A 22283-nucleotide genomic window follows, 5' to 3' on the forward strand; every position below is an offset into this window, starting at 1 on the left:
AGAGGACCTGTAACTGGGTGATTGTGCAAACTGAACCTTTCCGATTGTGATACCTTTCCCTTGTTCAATATTCCCTGCTGGATTGCCCAGATAGTACAATTACTACCATGCAATTACGAGTGAACAATATTAAGATATCCGAACAATGTTTTTTGATCGTTTTCCACCTCTCTCTCTCTGCCTTCTAGGTTTGTGTTCTAGACCTGCGAAAGTAAATGTTTTAGAAGAAAATTTGCAAATGGACCAGCATTGAATGTGTGGGTAGAAGCACTCTTCAAAACTATTTTTTAACATCTCTAGAACTGCAAGAACAGGGGGAAACAAACAGAAACTGGGCAGGGGGGACCCCAGAGAGTACAACAAAGGCAACTCTCCCAGGCGGCAGAAGCCTGCAAAATGTTTTGTCCATAGCCTTCACCGTGGAGTTAAGACACAATCACGTAGGGGGAGGGGTTGGGGATGGTTTCCACCTGGAACCTTCAGCCTTTGGAAGCAAGAGGCCACCACCAGCTAAGACCCCGTAGTGTTTGGTTTGGGTCTCTGAGAACTCGCTCTGATGGCTGCAGAAAAGAAGAGGAAAAGCTGTGCCAAAAATGATGATGATAATAATAATAATAATTAAGAAAAAGAAAACCTATAAAGCAAAATGCTTTGATAAACCAAAATGGGGAGAGGGAGAGAGAGAAAAAAAAGAATCCTCCTCCATGTGGTCTTGTATTTTTTTCCCTTCCAATCTGGACACTACCGTTGCTCTCCCAAAGGACATTCAAAGACCAGTTTGTACTGATGACACACACAACTTTGTAATCACAACACTTTCTATTTTCTAGACTACTTTTATTTGTTCCATGGGTTTCCCCCTCCCCACCCCCCTTTCAGCTGGAATATGATAGCCTTTGAGGATCACAGGCATAGTAGGTTTGAACTGAATTTCTTTCTTTATTGTGCCCATGTTTTTGTTCGTCTGTTTTGTTTTGCTTTTTTCCGTTGGTGCCTGCAGAAAATGCAGCCAGGTGGGCAAAATGAAAAGTTTTAACAGACCTTTTTCTCTCCCCTTCTTTCTGCTCCCGCCCCCCCACCTGCCCCTTCCGCTCTTGTCTCTTCTCTCCCAGCTTCTTCTTTCTCTTAATACTTCCACGCTTCAGATCTTAGGGTCTCAAGGGCACTTTCAACAAATTGTGTAATAAGTGCTTTATGTAAGAATGCAATGCCGGGAACGCTTTTTACAGGAGAAAGATGACTTTTTAGGAAAAGAAAGAACCCAGTGTATTTTTGGAAAAAAAGAGAAGTATTTTTTATGTTAAAACACAATTTTAGAAGCTTAAAATCTCTACCAGATGTAGACTGGATTGTGTTACTCATTCAGAACAAAAAAAACACCCCAATTTGAATGGAATCTGATACAGATTTAAAGATGCAGTATCCCTTTTATTTCCTCCCCATGAAAGGCGATTTGCTAAAACAAAGAAACAAAAAAGAAACCAGGCATTGCTTCTTTTGTAAAATATAATCTTATTAAAAGAGGGGAAAAAATATCTTGCATGTTTTTAATTTAATTGACAAGTCTTAGTGATGTCAATTATGTCACATTATTTCAGAAGGTTAGAGTTTTAAAAATAGATACTTCTTTTCTGAGTCATATATCCAGATAACTCTCAACATTTTTTTAAAAATCCCACATTTCTTGCAGAAAACATTTCCACGTTGAATAATGCCCAATTCTGCCATTTTATTCAAAATGGGTAATTGTTTTTTATTTTTATTCTGAGTAATAAGTCTAGCGTTTCACAGAGTGTAGAGAAAACTTTGCTATTTGCTGACTATTTCTGTTTACAAATACTGCTAAGTTGGGGAGATCTGCAGTGGGTTCACTTTTTTAAACTGCTGCTCAACTGCCCAAGGTATTAAATAGCTGCAAACTGACCCCCATTTAACTAGCAGTAAGTCCCATTTAACCCAGTGGGACTTGTATCCGAGTAATGTAGACATGCATAGGATTGCACTGTAAGAGGTAATAAGATTAGACTGGTTTAAGCCAACAAATAGCTTTTGGAATTTTGAAAGAGCTAATCCTTTCTCCACAAACATTTCTGACATATTACAGAAATTGCCTCTGGAGACACTTAGCACCCTGAATTGACCAGCAAGCTCCCAGGGAGAGAGGGATACTGCATCTTTAACTTGGTATACACTGGGTTCCTTATATGGGACCTCAAAAAGCCCAGTATTTCTAGGGTTCAATGCATATTAGTCCCCCAAGACATATATGAGATTGCATTTTTATTTTTTATTTTAAAAACTAACTTTAGAGCCAAGTGAAGTGCACTTTGTCAAATGTAAGGGTTGTTTTTTTGTGGGGGGTGTTCTACTTTGTCCTTGTTTCATTCTCTTGTTTTCTTTTTTGCCTTCTAAAAAATGCGGTTCTTTGTCAATTGCAGAATTGTTACTTCAGCCACTCACTGATTAAGTCTGAATTCTGGCTTCTGAAGTTTTATTGTCTGTGTCAGACTTGAAGCCGGGCTTGGTTCTCATTTCAGCATTTCCCCGGGTTCTGTTGAATCAACATCTCCCCTCACCCCGTTTTGTCTGTACACCCACTCCCCTCTTATAAACACACACACATACACACAAACCCGCACTCTCTTTCAGCAAATCACTTTGTGTGTTGTAGTTTGTTTGTTTCAAGGAGAGAATCAACAGATCATATTCAGTGTCTTGAATAAATTGCTATATTTTGATATTAGAAATCTCTGTGTGAGTTGTTTCTCATTCTTCCTGTGCCATTAACATTTGCCTATTTCCTTAGGTGCACTGAGGCTTCTTCCTTCGACTTTCCAGGGCCATTGGCCATGCTTTTGGGCACTGTTGGGGATTTGTAGCTGAGGAACATTTGGTGGACTAGAGATAGCCCACAGCTGCTGTTCAGGCTCCAAAAAGGCTGACAGGACCTGCTAAGCTTGTCATTTTTAAAGGGACAGAGCAAATAATATTTACCAGCCAAGATTTCATAATTCTGAAGGTACCAGTGGGAATGATTCACATGCAGAAATTCACCATTTGGTGAGTTAACAATGCAAAAGGTGAACTTTTCAGTGATGAGCTGTGCTTGAGATGATGGGTTATATATCTAGTCCTACTTGGGAGTAGACACATAGAATTTAATGGCCATGACTGACTTGGGTCCATTTATTTCAGAAGGTCTACTCTGAGCATCACTTAGTAGGATAGTACCCTATGTCAGAATACGAGAAAGCTGTCGCTATGGTGTTTGAGCAGCAATGGTGGTTGTAAACCTGCAGCTCATTGCTTGATTTTGCTGTCATTATAAGGTATAATCTCCAAATAAAATAAAAATAAATATTTTCCTCTAACTAAAACAATTAACTGAAAAAAATCAATTAAGTGTGTAAAAACAACATGAGTGTGTAGACAGGGCTGCCTTTCAATGTTAGAGTCTGGCCAGTTCAGTTGTCAGGAAACAGCAAAAACCTTTTCCCACATCAAGGTGATTGACCCATTGGAAGAAGAATCAACAGTTTATAGTGTGTCACAAGGATGGAAAGGAATAGCAAGGAACACATTTTCAATCTCTGAAAGGTCTACTAAATAGTGTCATTTGGTCTGTAGGGTTTCTGTGGGTGTCTTGTTAGAATTAACCAAGGTAAGCAAAGGAAAATTAGTAAAAATAAGAAAGCTTTGTGATACTTTTTCAGTATTCATGTTGTGTGTGTATATGTGTGTATATATATATCTGTATATAGATCTACACACACACACACACACACACACCATGACATTTGGGACCTTTTACACATCCCAGCAATGTTTAGAGGCAAAAATAAAGCATGGTGGTGGTTTTGTGGATAGGAATGTTTTAACACTTGCTACTGAATCTGAACATGGTTCAGGCTCATGTTCCGAATTAGTTATGTGCTTTTGCAGACTGAGGACTAGAAAGCCGTCAAAAGTCAGTCAAGGGAAGCGTGATCAGGCTTGTGGGGGAGATGCTGGCAAATCTGAATTTCAAAGGAGGAAGACTTGCTTGTCACTCCATGCTACGACTTTTTTGGGGGGAGTGGGTGTCAGGGTGTCCTCCAGCTCCTCTCCACAGACCGTTTCCAATTATTCAACATCAGCATCATTACCATCTAATTCATGGGCTCCACTTGAGATATGGATTTCAATTGTGCTAGCATCAGAACCTAGCGAGACAAAAAGAGAGAGAGATCTCTCATTACATTCGGAGAGGGAGAGGGATGGCTGAAGAAACTGGTCTGTCTCTTGCTGACTAAAAAAAAAATGAAGGAAACTTACAGTACAAAACTCGTATTTAACCCTACAGAGCAGGAATTTTGCTGTATAAGTGTGTCAAACCACAGAGTATTTTGACTGGACGTCTATGGAGGCACAGTGACTCTCGCTTTAGTGTGGACTGCTATGTATTGTATTATAGAAACTGTATTTTCAAGATGATTGTGTTGTTCCATGAGGCATTAGGGAGATGTCGGGTAGCTTATCAGGTGTAGGAGTCAGGAAGTCTGGAGAAAGAATTGTTGGTGGCTTGAGCAAAGATGTTAAAACTAGGAAAGACCTCATGACCGGGAATAAAGCTTGTGACATTCCCACAGAAAAATACAGAATTTAGTTGAGCTCTTATGCCTGAAAGGCTTCCATTCATTATTTTTCTTTTAATGCCAAAGCAGCTGCTGCATAGAAGTGTTTGATGTTTTCCCTGGTCACACTGAGAGTTGATGGCTGAATGTATTTGCTGCTCATTGCCATCAACAGTTCTGAATCTATAGCCCCTATGAAATGTTTAGTAGAAGATATTTTTTTTATGAGACTGAGTGTGACAGCAAGCTTAGGGCAAAGGTGAGCAGAGTTTTGCACAATTTTTAAAAATGTATGTGGGTGTGTGACATTCTAACTAAAGGCCTCTCAAAATATCTCCCTAATATCTACTTGAAGTCCAATAAAACTGATGCGGACAAGCCAGAGACTAGCAACAAACTACATGTGAGCCTCTTGTGAGGCTTGTTGCCCATGCCCTATAGGAGTGTGTGTCTGTTTTCTCTCTCTTCACTTCTAGCACAATATTTGGTTTATTACTTTTCTAACCCACGCTTCAGCACGTCTCAATCCAGGCACTAATGGACCGGGGGGGATCTGCTTTCTTTTAACAAAGCCCTTTCTTCTGAGCCAGAGAGAAGACCAAGTATGTTCTGTTGCTCGTTATTAATAGCAGATGCTGACATATCAAGTCTTTGTTCTTGCGACTAGAGAGGGGCCTGTACTGAATTATAGCACTCTAGCTGTCTCTTTATCAAAGAAATTTGAACTGGAATATGTATCTGAACTGTGTGTGCCTTAGGAACACAGGCAGCTGCATGCTTGGTAGGGACGTGGGTGAGGGCCTTCCTGGTGGCTGCTCCTGGACTTTGGAACTCCCTAGAGATGTTAGACTGGCTCCCTCCTTGTCCTTTCGTTGGCAGGTAAAGACCACCTTATTGCAATAAGCTTTTGGGAACTGTTTTTAATGAGAGGGCTAGTACCCTGGAGTTCTTACTGTAATTATCTGTATGTTTTGAATAATGTGTACACACACACACAATTCTATTGATATTTAGGGTTGTTTTTTTTAATGATTCCCTCATTTTTAGCTGTTCTTATGTTATCTGTAAGCTGCATTGAGTCCCTGTCAGGGAAAAAGGTGGGGTCTAATTAAGTTCAGCTCAAACTCAGTTCTAGCACCTCTCGGGTAGGTGCCATTGCCATGATAAGAGAAGTTCCAGCACCTCTTTCTAGAAAAATAGTACTGATAATATAATTATATTGAGTCCCATCCAGTTCAGTAGACTTAGGACAGATCTCCAATGTTTCAGACAGGAGTCATTTGTAGTCCTGTCTGAGGTAATGAGGGCCTTCTGCTTGCTTTTTTCACAGCCTAGTGTTTGTTTACCTGCCATGTTTTTATTAGAATAGTATAATTATTCCCGTTTGCCCTGGCCAGAAAAAATCTGAATGCCAGGAATCATGGGGCGTGAACTTTATTTTATTTTTAAGCATTCACAATTTGATGCTGGCCATGGACTGTGTGTGCTCAAGCCTTGAAGCCCTCTTCCAAGAAGGAATAGGTTTGTGTAACCAAAAATTGCTTGTGGCTGACAATTACCATGGAGGCTCTTGCCTCATCAAAACTGTGTCTCCTTCTGTCCACTGAATTTCAGGCTCGTTCCCCGCCTCTCTTGCAGAACCCTTCTATCTAGATCTGGGTAGTGGCCATGTGCAAGATGTATCTGAGGATCCAGTTAAACATGAGTTGAACCCAAGCGAAAACATCCGCCATGGATTCCTGTAAAACAGTGAGGTGGCTTTGCTTTAAAACACACCATAGTAGTGCCCATGACTGGCATCCCCGAAACTGCATCTTTAAACCTACTTCTGAGTAGACATGCATAGGCTGTATTGGAACAGACGTCGTTTAAATGTTCTCCCACTGTGATAGTACAAGAATTTCCAAACCATTTCTGTTGCCAGAGTTTATTTCAAGCCACATTAATATAGCTCACGTATAACATAGCCCAGGTTGGAAGGTACGTAAGAAGTACCTGTTGGGATTGGGCCAATGGCCTATCTTGTCCAGCATCCAGTGACCACCTAGATGCTTGTGCAAAACTCACCAGCAGCACCCAAGCACAAGAGCACTCTCCCCTTACACAGTTTGCAACAACTGGCATTCAGAAGCATACTGCATCTGGCATGGCCAGTTAGAAATAAGATTAGAAAAACAAGTAGGCGTCATAAACCTTGTGCTCGTCTTGTCCCCATCCCCAATCCTGTGCACAACTAGCTGACATCACAAAGACCAGCCACCTTTGGCCCGTTTCACAGTGGGGTTCATTGGGTTTGTTTGCTTAGTTAAATGTTAAGGGTTTGCATTGCTCAGTTGGATGCTGGATCTCTCGTGTGCCTGGCAGTTTCTGTTCAAGAATTCTTCAGAAATCTTGACCCACAAGGCCAGGCCTTTGGCTCTGTAAACAGAAAGGCACGATTATGTTCTAATGTTTACGTGATGGAGTGAGGGAATGGAACAACGCGTTTAAAGAACAAGTGGGTGGTGGTTCTTTTCCTTCATTAAAAAAGATGATGAAATGGCATCTTAAGTGTTTGGATGTTTTATTTTCTAAAATGTTAACAACCTTCCAGAACCAATGCTACATCAGCAGCAAAAGGCTGCTAAGGAGAGACTAGGTAGGTGTACAGCTACAACTCTCACACTGTATCTACAGAATGATCGGCTCTCACCTTGCCCCACCTGATGTCCTCCTGATGTTTGGGACTGTACCTCCCATCATCCCGAACCACCGGCTGGGGCCCATGGAAGTCATAGCTCAAAGTATGCAGAAGACACACCACATTGGGAAAGGCTGGTCTATACTCTTGTGTGCAAAAAACCTCGAAGCAGGATGCCTTTTCTAGCCCTGCTAATATTGTACCTTGAAACAAGTGATTGGGAGGGATTCTAGATAGGTTTGAACTATGAGATCTACCACAGGCAAGGTGTCCGGTGCCACACAAACAGGGTTCAGGTAGTGCAGCAGCTGTGTTTGACTTCCACCTTGTGTAATGACACAACTTAGGATGTGTGTTTATAGCCATTTATGCATCTACCTTCCTTCCTTTTAAGGGAGAAAGGCTGAGACAAGCACTTGGGAAGACAGACTTACAATAGCGAGGTCTCAAGGAGTCCAACCTCAGGGGAAAGTTTGAACCGGCCCCTAGGCAAATCAGGCCTGAAAGTCTTGCCTTAAAGCAGCACTGATCCCCACTGCAGCCATCACAGAGTGTTTTGGGTTTCTTTAGTTCTGCTTAAACAGAGTGGACAGCGGAACAGCCGAATGAAAGATAGGATTCAAATTGCGCAGAATACGTAGATGGAAGTTGACTGGAAGATCCCCAATACAAATCCGGCTAGAAGAGTAAATTGCATGTGTTTCTGACGTAATATTTTGAATCCGAATATCTGGCGTTCCTTTTCATGCTGCTGTAGCTCTCTTCCCTGAGAAGGTGCTATGCTTTCTGCAAGCCAACGATGTCAACAAACATCTTCACAATGGTGCAAAAGCATGTCAAGAAGCACAGAACAGGGTTGAGTACAGTAATATAAAAACGTTTTCCCTTGTTGGGAAAAGAATAAATGCCAAAGTTGGCTCAAGAAAGGAAGCTCTTCTGCATGCTACAAGAGAAAGGCCAAAACTGAGGCTCAAACTACAATGCTGGAGGTATTTCTAATAAAACACAGCAACGTTACAATCTCAGCTAACCAGGAAAGCCACTAGGGTTACAGGGTTCCGTAATATATTTATTAAACAAAATCATGTACCGTAAGATATACAAGTTATAGGAGACAAGAAAACAAAGTATGCCAAAAGAAACTACAATGCTAATAAGTTCTGAACATCACAGGAACCTTCTGACAGCGGTATTCTTGTGCACTGTTTGTCAAAAAGTTGACTTCTCTCAATTTTTTTTTTTACTCCCACATTGCTTCTCTCTCTAGCAAGGGTGTCTTGATGAGTGGAAAGATAGTACAAGAAAAAAAAAGTGAGGTACTGGTGAGCAAGGGGAAGGATGAATTCTCATTCACAATCACACATTCTCCAGATCACACATTCATGTACACCTCTTAATTCCACTTTGTGTTGGCTGGCAGCTGAATAGGTGAATCAACAGTGTTGAAATATGATCTATGTAACATGCATGTCCTCCAACAAGAGGAGTGCAAGGGTGAAGCAGCCCTGAGGTGGTACAAGTTACCAGCCCTGGTAGACAGGAGAGTTCCTAGGTGGCCTCTCATCACTGCCAAGGTTACCTTCAGACAACATGCTTAAGGTTTCATCCGCCTGGTGGTTTGGCTCCGCAGTCGTTTTCTTTGAGTTGGGGAAATTCACAGAGTTTCCACTTGGCAAGCCGTAAGCATTTTCAGCAGCTGTTGACGTGGACATCGATTCCCAGGGTATTTCGCTTTTTCTCCAGCGCAGGTCCAACTTCCAGCCCGTCCATCCATAGAAAGCCAGTGTAAAAAGGAAGCCTTGCATTGGATTCAGTACTCCCTAAAGGACCAAAAAGCAGGGCGAGAATCAACATGGCTATGGGTAATGAAGAACCATGGTCCTTTTAAAAGAATTCATTCAGCTTTAATTATTTACACATTGCATTTCAGTATAAGAACCTCCCAAGGCAGCATACAGTGGTTGGTACCTTGGTTCTCAAACGCCTTGGTACTTGAACAACTTGGAGCCCAAACACTGCAAATCCAGAAGTAAGTGTTACGGTTTGTGAAAATTTTTCAGAAGCTGAACGTGCTCCATTTTGAGTGTTACACTTCCGACGCCACCCTTCCATTTTGAGTGTTATTCTGAGGTCTGTCTGTTTTTGCTGCTTATTTTGCATTTTAGTTTTTGCAGCTTTTTTGTTTTGTTTTTGTGACTGTATGGAACCCAGTTCAGCTACTGATTGATTGTGTGACTGCAGTACATTGGTTACTGCTTTCATTTTATGGATCAATGGTCTCGTTAGATAGTAAAATTCATGTTAAATTGCTGTTTTAGGGGTTGTTTTTAAAAGTCTGGAATGGATTAATCCATACGCGCCTTGGTTTTGGAATGCTTTGGTTTTGGAACAGACTTCCAGAACGGATTAAGTTTGAGAGAGGAGTTTGGCAAAACTCCTCGGGAAATTAATGATAACTCTTGTCCCCTTCACTTACTACGGAAATAAAAGTATAATTTCTCTGAGCAATCCTCAGGTGTGCAGCACAGCCACGTTCAGCCTTTGCTTTGGGAAGGGGGGGTTCTCTCCCGACTCCTGCCTAAACGAAGAAGATGGAACAAGAATAATACCTAAAGACTCTTCCAGCCCTGTTTGAACATTTCCCTCTTGCATGTGGGGGAGATGGTGGAGCTACACTAACTGACCCATCCATGCGCTGAGGGGATCAGACATCTGTAGTGGCGACTCTGCTCTGCATATAGGTACCCGATAATAGAAGCATTTTCAAATGGAGATGGGCTAGGATGAGGAGTGGAGAGGAAGGAGGCTCTCCCACAGCAGAAGTTCCAATGGAGACAATGTGACTGGGACGAGCCTGCGTGTCTCACCAGCGTACCTGAGAGCGAGTCGGGACATGCAAAAGTGCTCCTTCGCTGAACTTGGCATTATTGCACATTGGAAACAAAAGGTATGTACAGTGGTACCTCAGAAGTTGAACGGAATCTGTTCCAGAAGTCTGGCTGCAGGAAGCTCCAGGTCAGACATTCGGGTTCCAAAGAGCGTTCGAAAACCAGAACAATCACTTCCGGTTTTCGGGAGCCAAAACATTTGAGTCCCAAGGCATTTGAAAACCAAGATACGACTGTATTAAGAATTGTTTTGAAGGAGCATTCAAGGTTGCTCCCTTCAGCATTCTATACATTTGTTGGTGTGAGGAAGTATTAGTTACTGGTTAGCAGGAAGGCAAAACTAAAAAAAAAGCAACCCCGGCTGTGAAGTTATGTATACACACTTGCCTGGAAGTAAAGCCCACTGACCTCGGTAGGACTGATTTCAGATGTAAACATAATTATGATGGAACGACACTGTAGCTCAGTGCTAGAGCATCTGTTTTCCATGCAGAAAGTCCTAAGTTCAATCTTGTATCTCCAGCATTCCCCTGCCTGAAGCCCTGGAGTCTGCACATTTGCTTATTTATTATTATTACTACTGCTACACATGTGGGCAAAGAGACACACAACACTCCCTAGGACAAAAATAGGGCAGCGCGCTAGAGTGGTCATGAGATTTCCAGCAAAGTCACACTGCTGTGTTGTGGGGAAGAGAGAGAAAGAAAGAAGGAAGTTAAACACGAGATACTGGGCAAAAAAATTAAAAAGGGGGGAGCAGGCAGACAAAAGCATGTAATTTCACAGCCGCACAAGGAAATGAATGACATAAAGGGCTCTAAAGAGCAAAGAAAGTAATGGAAGCTCTGCTATGTTGAGGGAAGAGGGAGACAGTGGAAGGAGGAACAGGAAGCCAATGATGAAAAGTAACACTGGGCAAGAGAAGGACAAGGATTGCTCCAGGTGAGGAGAGAGAGATGCTGAGACTTCAGGAGAAAGTGACAGGGCTGATTAGAAACCAACTCTGCCGTGACTCAGTAATCTGGTATTGATCATTATCAACAAGCCTGTATGGATAAAAAAAAAGTACAGAAGCAATTTAAAACGTTCTCCTGACAGTTAATTACTACCTGTATTGTAGGCACCTGCAGCCAAAAGAAAAGAAAAATAAAGTGGTTGGCACTTCTATCCAGTGAACTTCCAAATTCATCACTTCCTGCACTGTCCTCAGCAGGATAATTCTGTCCCTGCCCCACCCTGCAGGTCTCTGGGGACTCCTTTCCTGTTGGATGGCCACCTTGCCAATGACACTCGTTTAGGAAGCCCTAAAAAGCATTGCTAAGCCCTTACCATTATGATCCATGTGATCAGTGCTGCATTCCGGACGTGTTTCAAGGGGCTTCCGTTGATATCTGGCTGCATTTCCAGGTAGAACAGGAGGCCCTCATTGATGATATTTGATGACCAGCTGGTAACAGGCACCAAGAGAAGAAGGCAGAGATATGGATCACTTGGTGCATGTCCTTTGTTTTCAAAGCATAGCTGTACTCGTTTGCAGAAAGAGCTTGGAGAGTTTCCTTTGAATGCTAATTTTCAAAGCCGTTAATATAAAAGAAGATGAATGCATGTACAAAACCTCCCTGCCTTGGAATCCCTTTGTGCAGCCTGAGGCAGAGAAAGCAACCTAAAATGAAATTTTAACATGTCACTCTCCTGTAGGCTTGTCAGTTGCGGAATTTAATTTTGGTCATTTGGATTCATACCATAGTATACAGTGGAACCTCGGGTTGTGGATGTAATCCGTGATGGAGGCACGTCCGCAACCCGCAGCATTCGGAACCTGCAGTGCCGCATCTGTGCACACGCATGTGATTTGGCGCTTCTGCGCATGCGCGAGCGGCGAAACCCAGAAGTAAACCTTTCCGGTACTTCCGGGTTTACCGCTGTCTGCAACCTGAAAACACATAACCCGAAGTGTTTGTAACCCGAGGTACCACTGTACTGGGCTGTGGTGTATGAGGTTTTGGGGGGACGACAGGGGAGAGAACCCTCATTGCTGTAGGCACCATAAAGAGGAAAAATGTAAGTAGCTGTTAGCAGCAGCAACATATAAAGGGCAGGGATGGAAAACCTTCGTCTTGTGGGTCACATTCTCTTCTCGGCAAGCTTGGGGGGGGCGCACATGCCAACAGGTGGGCACAGCAACGAACAGAAATGTAACTTTGTACATTTGATTAGTTTCTAAATTTCACCCCTTCACACAACCTCTGCCCTGCATCCAGGCAAGGAAAGAGGCATTTTCAGAGTTCAGTGAGACATGCCATCCAGGCAAAAGCACTCAGAATGTGAAGCAGAGGCAGTGGGGGGGTAGCTTGGGAGGAATTCAAAGGGTCAGGCAGAGAGCTCTGGAGGGATACATTTGCCCCCTGAGCCTGAGGTTCCCCACCCCTGTATAAATGGGTTAAAATTTCAGATAAACGAAATTTGACTTTTTAAAATGTGGAGCTGATGCAACATCAGCCTATGCATTTGCCCGCACAATATCGTTAAAAGAAACTATTTCATTAAGCAGGAGGGCAGAAATGTGTCTTACCAAATAACGACCACCAGCATGATTTTGAAAAAGCGAACTTTGATCTCTGTCCCCAGACGCCTTTCATTCTCTGTATAGATCCCTTGTCGTCCCTTCAGTAAGGATGCAACTGGAAGGGAGAAATAAAAAGCATTGGACATGCTGTGAGATAAAGCCCAGCGATTTTAAGGTCAGCAGTGAAGATCAATGGCACATCCCACTAGGTTGTTTCTCTTGTCCAAATGCCATTAAAATGCTACTGGTTTCAAAAGGGCTTACACAGGATAGTTGGGCCCAAACTTTAATGTCACTAACGTAATCTGTTGTAGCAACAGTAATAGCCAGGCAGAAGTATATGGTAGGTCTCTTTAAAAAACAAACTATGGCCCCCCAGATGTTGTCGGAACCAAAGCCCACCAGCAGAAGCCAGCATGGCCAATCGTCAGAGATGATGAAAGTTGCAGTCCAACCACATCTGGAGAGTACCAAGTTCCCTCTAAGGAAGATAAAATAATGGACAGAATTTGAGTCCTGTGAGCTGAAGCCCTGGGCATGGACTTCTACTTCTGCCCTTCTCCTCTGCATACCCCTGAAGTTGGCTCAGTTTGGGGGGTTGGGAGATCCTTTGGAAGAGCACATAGAAGGAGAGGAGTCACTCTATCTGGCATTCCAAAATGCTTGCCCTGGCAGAATGATCATCTTAGCACGATGCTGAATCCCTCCCAAAGTTTTCTGAAAGTTTCTGGGTACGGAGGTGTAATCTATTCAGGAAGTCACCTTTTGATTCATAGAAGTTCTCAGTTCTCTCCTTCTGATTACCTGCATCCCTTGATTAAAAAAGGAACCATGATCCGTTAAGACACGTTCCTAATACTTGTTTTTCATTCACACGCGCAAATTCCGATTGCCATCTGGAATCTTACCAGCGGTGACTGTCCTGCTGAAAAGGACTGGGTTCGCCACCAGAACAAGCACCAATGGAACGTAGGTTGTGACGTAATGGGGAATCGCATGCTCCAGACCATTTTCGCAACTGAAGGGGTGGGGAGAAAAATGTGCAGTGAACAGATTTTATTTCTCATTCCCTTCCTCCAAGATTAGAGCTCCCTCATACATGTAGCGGTCCTCACTCAGGATTCCCAATGGGCTTCCTGCCTAGCCAGAAACACAGGGGAATAATTGTGATGTGAGCATCCACATGTATATCTAGGTCTGTCCCATGTTCAGACAGTATGATAGCTTTTACTACTTCCACTTTCACATTACAGCACAAAAAACCCCCACTGTACCATATTCTTCCATCTATAAGATGCCTCCTATTTGGGGGGTCTCAAAATTTAGAAAATAGGGGCGGGGTTGAGGTTTTTGGGGGAATGCCGAAAATTGCTCACCCGCCAGAACACAGCACACAACCTCTCGCATTGCTTACAATCTCGGGCTCGCACTTCGTTCCGAGGGGTGAGCAATTTTCGGCATCTCCCCCCCCCCAACAATCAAGCGGCCAACCGCCACTTTAAAACTCAGTCTTGGGTTTTGTTCCGGCAGGTGAGTGATTTTCAGCATTGGCCGCTTGATTATTGGGGGGGGGGGAATCCCGAAAATCGCTCAACCGCCAGAATGCAGCACACAACCACTCGCGTCGCAGCTGCCTGATTGCCGCCATTAGCCCTCCTGCTTGCCGCTGCAGCAGTCAATAGACAGCTGCCCTTGTTGCAGCGAGCGGGAGCGTGATTGGTGTCTGCTGGCGTTGATCGGGGAGCTGATAGGTGGTTTCTGCGACGTGAGCGGTTGTGTGCTGCATTATGGTGGGTGAGCGATTTTCGCATCCCCTCCCCAAACAATCAAGCGGCTAATTGCCGCTTACAATCTCAGGCTCACGCCAAAAAACAATTTGCACGTCCCCCCTCAGCACTACCTGTGTATAAGACGAGCCTAAATTTTGAACCTTGTTTTGGGGTAAAAAAAGCTTGTCTTATACACAGAAAAATACGGTATTTACCTCAGAACATCTGGTTTGGACCCTCAAGGTTTTAATTTAGCCAGCTCCAATATTAAAGCAAAGGTTTTATTCGATTATTCTTCACATGCATTGCAAAGACAGTGTAGGCAGAGTCCCTAAGAAATCTCCCATCCATATGACCAGAATCGGCCTGTTTGGCTTCTGAAAGGTGTCTGTGTCACATTCCTTCCAGCTGCAACTTGGTCCACATTACATACCGAACTCATTTTCCCAGATGCACGTGGACTTCACACCAACTGAGAGCCGAGGTCACAGAGCTGGCTTTCAGCTGGTGGACTCCTTAATAGGCCTAGGCCTAAGCAACTGCCTGAACCTGACAAACCTATGCCATCTGCCATGTCCAACTGAATTCATTAAAACATTGTGTGAAACATAGAAGTAAAGCTAAACAACTTAAAGGTTACCTAGAAACTGAAGGGTAGTATAGCATCGCAATTCCCTCCACGCACAGCAGGATCGCCAGGCCCCACGTCATCATGTGATACAACACAATTGTACTAGAAATACATGGAAAGCCAAAGGTTTGGATGTCAGAAATTGCATCAGCATTACACACATCATGTGTTCCTCCCTTTTAACGGTGAAGTCAACAGTTTGGGAAACAAATTAGTTATGAGGTTTGGTAAGGAGTTTGACTCAAATCTTGCAGCTCAGCTCTTGGAATGCTGTGTGTGTTTGTGTATTAACTACAAACAACTGATGTTTGGGAAACTTCAATGAAGAAATCAACACGCTGCAGGAAATCTGAGGAGAGCAAAAGTCATTTGAGTTGCTAGCAAAGAATATTCAAAGGTAGTCATGACTCATGAGGTAAACCCAGGCTAGTGTTAGGTAAGCTTTCATCCAAAAAAAGTAGCAATGGCAGATCAGATCTGGATGCATATTGAGGCATGAACAAAAACATAACGCTGAAAATATTGCCCTATTTTTAAAGTGTGGTTTTATTTAACGTTATTACCTCATCCCTGCCGATCTTCTAACAACCAAGTAGGAATCTACAGCATAGCAAAACAGCCACCAAAAGCCAGCACTGTACAAGAGTTGGATCCACATCTGTGGGGGGAAAGGGAAAAAAGAGGAGGGATTTGTATTCCATAGCTGCAGAGAGTAACAGACAACTTAACGTGACACTTAAACTTGAAAAGTTACATCCAAATATATGTACGTCAAAGTCCTTGAGTGCCAGTATTAGCCCTAGGCTCAGTTCCTGTGCATACGATTTGATCAGTTGGCTCCCGCAAATGTTACACATGTAAAACGTAATTTGACTTCAGACTCTCCCTCCCCTAGGAAAGGACATCTGAGAACATAAAAGGCTTGTCGAATGCTGCAAGTAAAGCAAGGCTTTCTGAGGTTGGTTCTCACCATTCCCGCTATACTGCCCACTCGTGATAAATCTGCCAGTGTCACATGGAGAGCAAACCAATGTGCGTGGGGTAGAAATGAAATCAGCACATAAATGCATGCAATGGAGAAACTAGCCACAACTTCAGAAATGGCTGCTGTCTATCTGCACAGCCAAATTCAGAGTACTGGGCTCTCACTCTGACAGCAAAAGTGTGGGTCACCCAGAGAAAGGTATCGATCCAATGGGTGGATGGAGAACCCATCCAATCAGGGATGGAGAACCCATGGCCCTCCAGATCTTCCAGAACCACAACTCCCATCATCCCAGGCCATTAGCAATACTGGCCAGGGTTGATGGGTATTGGAGTCCAATGACATCCAGAGGACCGCAGGTTCCCCATCGTTGCCTTAGCTTAAAGACAAGAGTGGCCCTGATATAAAAATGCATCAACTGGAAGAGGCAGGCATCAACTTCCATACTTGGTTCTCATCCCGCTAGGAATATGCATGAGGAACCTGCCTATCTAAAGTACGGCATTTTGTATGGAATAAAATATTATTACATGAATCACTTTGATAAGAAATGGCTATTTCTTGCTGCACCAAAAAGGGGAGAAAAAAGCTGTGAGAAAAGGATTATCCGCACTGTAAACTCTGCTGCATATATTCCTCGTGAAAGGCCGATGGAAACATGGAATGTGCAGGTTTCAATCAAGCTAATTCCATGGCATTTATCTGTAGATAATTCACATTTTTTCCCACAACTAGACCTTAGATAAGTGATCTTTCATGTCTGTGTTTACAAGTTCTAACATTCTTCCTTGCAAGAGCTGGAATTCTGCTGCATTCTTTCCCCTTTAAATTGGTCCAGCAACCTTTATTATTCCACCTTTACTTTCTCTTCAGCTCCTGGAGTTCTGGGTGTTTAGGCTCCATTGAGCTTTCAGTTATTTGTCTCCTCTCTTAATTAGTCATTATCCCCAGTGGCAATTGCTGAGTTTACCTGCAGAAAAGCCAGTTAAAAATCATGCTTCTTGCAAACTCAGAGGTTTCCCCCTGCTCAGCCCTGATTCCAAAAAGATCTATTTCACCTTTTTTAAAAAATGCTGGTTACTCAAAGCAAAGACTGCTTACTAGTTGAAGAAACGATGCAACACAATCCTATGCATGTTTATTTAGAAGATTCACTGTGCTCAAGGTGGCTTACTCCTGGGTAAATGTGCACAGGACTGCAATTGATGGATTGCTTTTTCAACGACAATATTAAAATCATTATTTTGGGGAAAAATCTCAAAATTTCTTATGAGAAGGAAGATAATTTTATAAATTCCCCGCTTTTTATGCCCTGTACTGAGAGCACATCAGAACTAAGCTGGCAATGTGGGTTGGGCAGAAGATGCAAGGGGGTAGTTTTTTAAAATTCCCTCCCATTGAAGAGGGAAATTTATTGCACCAGGTCCATCTGGAGCTGGTGTAAAGTTGAGCCTTTGATGGCAGCACAAGTCAAACAGCATTAAGTGTGCTCCTTCCCTGCACCACCTACCTTCTTCCCACAATTCCACACCATTTTAGTCATTCCACTAGCATATCTTCACTGGCAGCTCGGCTGGCCTTTCTAGGTTTCCCACAGCGGGTGCGTCACGGTGGCAGTGCAGTATCTCAACTTCCAAACACAAAGCACAAATCCACCCCAGCTCACATATTTGATTTCCCCCCTCAGGTGACTCAACCATTTTGAAAAGGTATGGAGAAATGCTCAAGAACATCAGGCGAGAGGTATCACTTTTGAGGCTTTCCATTTTGTAAGTTCGCTGCAACCGATCCCAGTTTGCCAAAAGACTAAAAAGTTCTTGTAGCAGTTGGGAGTGCCTTCTGTGGAACCAGTTCAGAGTCACTTGTTTGTTATTAAAAACACTTCATCTAGGCTCTTGAGGCCTTGCTAGCACTCTTCCTTAACACAGTTAATGGCACAGATCCACAGACTGTCGGATTAGGTAAGAGATCCCTGTGTGGGAATTCCCGCTCAGCCCACTAGCCGATTTTGACGCCCACTGGCAGATTTTGAGCCAGTCGCTTGCTTTCGGCCTAACTCACCTTGCAGGATTTTGCGATAAGCCCAGCACAGGCTGCCCTGACCTCCACAAATGAAAGCCAGAATGCAATTGTGATAAACAAACCAGTTTGCGTGGACCGTGGCCACATCTGTTACCTACCGCACTTCCTACACAGAAGGCAGCAGGCCAAACATCCGTCCCATTCACCACAGATATGTTTGCTACGAAGTCTGGGAACCCTAACCAGACAGTTGATCTGAAGATGACACCTAAGGAGGAGGAGGAAAAATCCATGTTAATGTGCTATGACTCTAGAAAGTTCTATGTTCACCTTGTTTATGCAAATGTTTTCCCAAACCCGGGCATCACTTTGACCACGTTGACCAGGCTGAACTGGATAAGATATTGGCTTGATCCAGCAGGGCTCTTCTTCTTAATAATTATTATAAGGGGGGACCAGGACTTCCATTCTCTTTGTATGGTGATATAATAACAACTTTGTATGGTGATATAATAAATATACCAGTTCACAGGATAAGTGAAGGGATTGTTGCAATGGGTGCTGTCATGCTATGTGATCCTGCATGCTCCATCCATAGAAAGGAGTCAAAGGTAAGGGCATGAAGTTCCCAGAGTTACTGAATCACATGCTCGCCTTCCCAGTCTTCAAACTGCCGTCATGTGAGTGACCAGTGATCAGACTTACGGATTTCATTCATGAATTGAGACAATTCAGGGATTAAAAGCTCAGCTGTTTCAACCAAATCCTACTACGGTATGCCTGAGGTGCTGAAGTTGCTGTGGTCTAGCTTTTTTGCCTTTGTGCTTTCTTATCTAGATCCGCTTTGCTGCCTGCTCTCGAATTATTATCATGCTACTCATGCGTTAAAGAAGATGGGAGCAGAAAGGAGGAGAGTGTCATTTTCCAGCAGAACGTACGCTGTAGCCAAACTTTTGCATTACAGTATACACAGTATACAGGATGCACAGTATTTACAAATACAAGTCCAAACATTACAGGTGGTGGTGGTGGATTAGGAAAATGGGGCACAGCCTGTGTGAACTGGGCATTAGTCTCTTCATCTGCATTTTTGCTAGTACATATACAGAGCAATCCTAAGCACATTTGCTCAGAAGTAGGTCTCATCAAGTTCAATGGTATTTGCTCCTTGGTAGGATTGTAGCCTTAGCAATTATAACTAGTCATCAAGCAGGATTCGACTCCATCATTTCGAATTATCATTTTGAGATTTTTAATTTGTAGGGCAGGGGAAAGGCAAAAATGGTATATAGACAATGTATAAGTACGCAAGTTTCTTTTCTTTCTTTTTAAAAGTTAAACCACTCTCATCATTTATTAAGTTAAAAAGCACCAATTGAAAGCACTTATCAGATATTTCATGTCAAGGCCTAAGCTCTTCCTCCATCACAAACTCAAATCTGGTTGTGTTTTTTTAAAAAAGGATCCTGACTTTTAAAAAGGGATTAAGCATTTAGGGAATTCCAAGATGCAGGATAGAGACATGTTCTGGGCGGGCTAAAGACCTCAGGGGATCCCACGCTGACATTTGGCAGATCTCTCGTCTCCTACGGTTCCCTTCTTGCTATCCTAAGAGGGCGAATGAGGGGCAGCCCCGCTCAGTGCTCTGAGCCGTTGGAAAAACACCCTGGCGCCCACGACCATTCTTATCCCTGACGTGAAAATGTATCAAGCCCGTATGCAAGTTTCTTTGCACTGAGTGCTGTCGATCTATAAGAGAGCAACTGGGTTCACACAAAGTGCAAAACTGAATTTGAAAACTATGGAACCTGAAATCAGAATGGGGAAACTACTATTTGAAATGGATTTTCAATTCTGATTTGGTGGGTTAGTGCAAGCCACAGCTTGCCAATTTCAATGTAATGGCAAAGCACGCCACAATTTGATGTTATTGTCTGAACTAAACCATTAACCTATTTCTATTCTGTCAGTGCAGTTCATTCCTTTTGGACAAATCAGGTACATTATTGCAACTGCCCAGAAGGCTCAGTACATGAAGCAGAGGTCAACTGGGGTTCGCCACTGAATGTAATCTCAACAGGGAGCTATACCCTTTACAACTTCCTACTGAGCTAACCTGTCCTATACAGTTTCATTGTTTTTCATTCATGCTTAGCTGCTTTGGAAGCTTTTTTTTTTTTTTTGGCTGAAAATGTAGCATCATGTCTATTTCATAGAATCACAGAATTGTAAACTTGGAAGGAACTCCAAGGGTCATCTAGTCCACCCCCCTGCAATGGAGGAATCTCAGCTAAAGCATCCATGGCAGATGGCCATCCAACCTCTGCTTAGAAACCTCAAAGGAAGGAGAGTCCACCACCTCTTGTGGGAGTCCGTTCCACTGTCCAACAGCTTTTACTGTCAGAAAGTTCCTGATGTTAAGTTGGAATCTCCTTTCTTGTTGCTTGAATTCATTGGTTTGAGTCCTAGTTTGCTGCATTTATTACATTTAAAGCCATCTTAGTGTACATCTAAAAATATGTAAAGTATATTTTCAAATACATGCACTATTTCTTCCATTAAGACATTGCTTTGCAATTAATAAATGACTGTTAACACCCCACTATTTTTTCCCCTATAAGTTAATGTCAGTTGCATTAATTCTCTCCCTGATGTTATATCTTCTTGTATAATATCGGAACAAACACTATTTTTTTACTTGGAGGTGGAGGGAGGGACAACCAAGAGTAGGGCTTTAAAATTCCATCCGTATAAACAGACTTGGTGGCCACTAAACTACAAATTAACGTCAGTCATGTAACGTCAGTCATGGAGAGGCGGTTTTAGTTTTTGATCCTGGCATGAGATGGTAGAGGGGATTTAACTTCTTGTTAACTTGCACCGGCCGGATCTGTATCATTCCCCTGGCCCCCACTGCTTCAGCTGCAATTTACACTGGCAAAAAAGTCCCTTGCCTTTCAATTGTCCATTTGGAAAAATAAAAGTAGACAGGGTATCATAAGAATCCTACAACCAGGTACATTCTTGGACACTTGTGCAAGTGGCCAGAAGGCTGACCACATGAGGCAGAGGTCAATTTGGGTTTGCCACTGAATGTAGTCTCAACAGGGAGCTATAGTTGGAAGGGACCACGCAGGAAATCTAGTCCAACCCCCCTGCAACGCAGGAAACTTTTGCTCAACATGGGGCTCAAACCCACAACACTGAGATTTAAGTTATCTCAGTCTGTTTGGCATAAGACTCTTTTGTCTCAGGATCGAGAGCCCCATTTCGCGCAAAAGATTCCTGCACTGCAGGGGGTGGAACTAGATGACCCCCGACCCAACTCCGCCATTCTATGAAATAGGATTTGAAGGGAACAGAAGTTATGTAATTGGGGAAGGAACCTGATGATCATATAGTCTAGTCCAATGCAGGAATATGCAGCTGAATTTGAACCATCCCTCCCAGGTCTGCAACCCTATTGATGCCCCAAGCGACAGGCTGCCAATGCAAAAGTCGTCCGTCGCCCTTTCTCTCCCCACAACAAAAACCCCCACCACGCGGCGAAGAGGTTTCCTTGCAAAGCAAGCAGGGGGCGACCCTGTCCAGCAGCGCGTGGCCTCCTTACCTAAAGCGCCCAGCATGTCGCAGGCGGAGATGAGGAGCAGGATGGTGGAGGACGAGGACGCCGCCGCCTTGGGCACCTTCCTGGCGCCTTGGCCCCTCTTGGGCAGCAGCTGCAGGGCGCTGAGCGCCAGGCCGGCCGAGGCGCTGCCCAGGCAAACCCCGCAGAAGACCTGCGGCTGGAAAGCGAGCAGCAGCTGCGAGGCCGCGTCCCGGTTGGGGCAGCAGAAGGTCTCCAGCCTCGGAGAGGCCATGAGGAGCAGCGGGCCCGACGGCAGCCAAGCACCCAAAGCAGCCTCCTCTCGCTGCTTCAGGAGGCTTTTTGCTTCATGATTCTCCCGCCGAGCTGAAGGCAGAGAGTCACGGGGTGGCTGGGTCAGGCGGCGGCATCGCAGGCGCTGCTGCGAAGGCTAAATCCCCTGCAGCGGCCAGGCCCAGCCTGGCGGGGCGGAGATCAGAGCAGCCGCGCGAGCGGGCCTTAATCCGAAGCGGGGCTCTTTCGCTCCGAGGCGTCGGGTAGGCC

General features: G+C 43.8%; 2 protein-coding genes across 6 annotated transcripts in view; one reads left to right on the forward strand and one right to left on the reverse strand.

Moving 5' to 3' along the window:
* TBL1X (transducin beta like 1 X-linked) overlaps positions 1-2747 on the forward strand; it is a 143774-nt gene extending 141027 nt beyond the window's left edge. For all 5 annotated transcript variants that reach the window (XM_081907650.1, XM_081907649.1, XM_081907651.1 and 2 more), the window contains one exon: positions 189-2747. In XM_081907650.1, the coding sequence (XP_081763776.1) occupies positions 189-215 (27 nt within the window). In that variant the 3' untranslated portion in view covers positions 216-2747. The remainder of the gene's footprint in view (positions 1-188) is intronic.
* GPR143 (G protein-coupled receptor 143) lies at positions 2344-22145 on the reverse strand. Its single transcript, XM_081907670.1, has 9 exons — positions 21765-22145; positions 18313-18422; positions 15711-15805; positions 15157-15249; positions 13656-13765; positions 12754-12862; positions 11511-11628; positions 8873-9113; positions 2344-4202 (listed from the first exon to the last, which is right to left on the reverse strand). Exons 1-9 carry the CDS (start codon positions 22012-22014, stop codon positions 4123-4125), a joined length of 1206 nt encoding a protein of 401 aa, XP_081763796.1. The 5' UTR covers positions 22015-22145; the 3' UTR covers positions 2344-4122.
* Between the last annotated feature and the right edge of the window lie 138 nt (positions 22146-22283).

This window comes from Podarcis melisellensis (genome assembly GCF_964234715.1).
Source record: "Podarcis melisellensis genome assembly, chromosome: 4".
Classification (NCBI taxonomy): domain Eukaryota; kingdom Metazoa; phylum Chordata; class Lepidosauria; order Squamata; family Lacertidae; genus Podarcis; species Podarcis melisellensis.

Excerpts from the sequence above, each read along its gene's own strand:
- GPR143 (XM_081907670.1), bottom strand. The coding sequence starts at position 22,014 with ATGGCCTCTCCGAGGCTGGAGACCTTCTGCTGCCCCAACCGGGACGCG. Across the intron at positions 12,863-13,655 it reads CAGCAGGACAGTCACCGCTG|TTGCATCCTTACTGAAGGGA; the intron begins GTAAGATTCCAG and ends TCTCCCTTCCAG. Across the intron at positions 4,203-8,872 it reads CTTAAGCATGTTGTCTGAAG|GTTCTGATGCTAGCACAATT; the intron begins GTAACCTTGGCA and ends TTGTCTCGCTAG.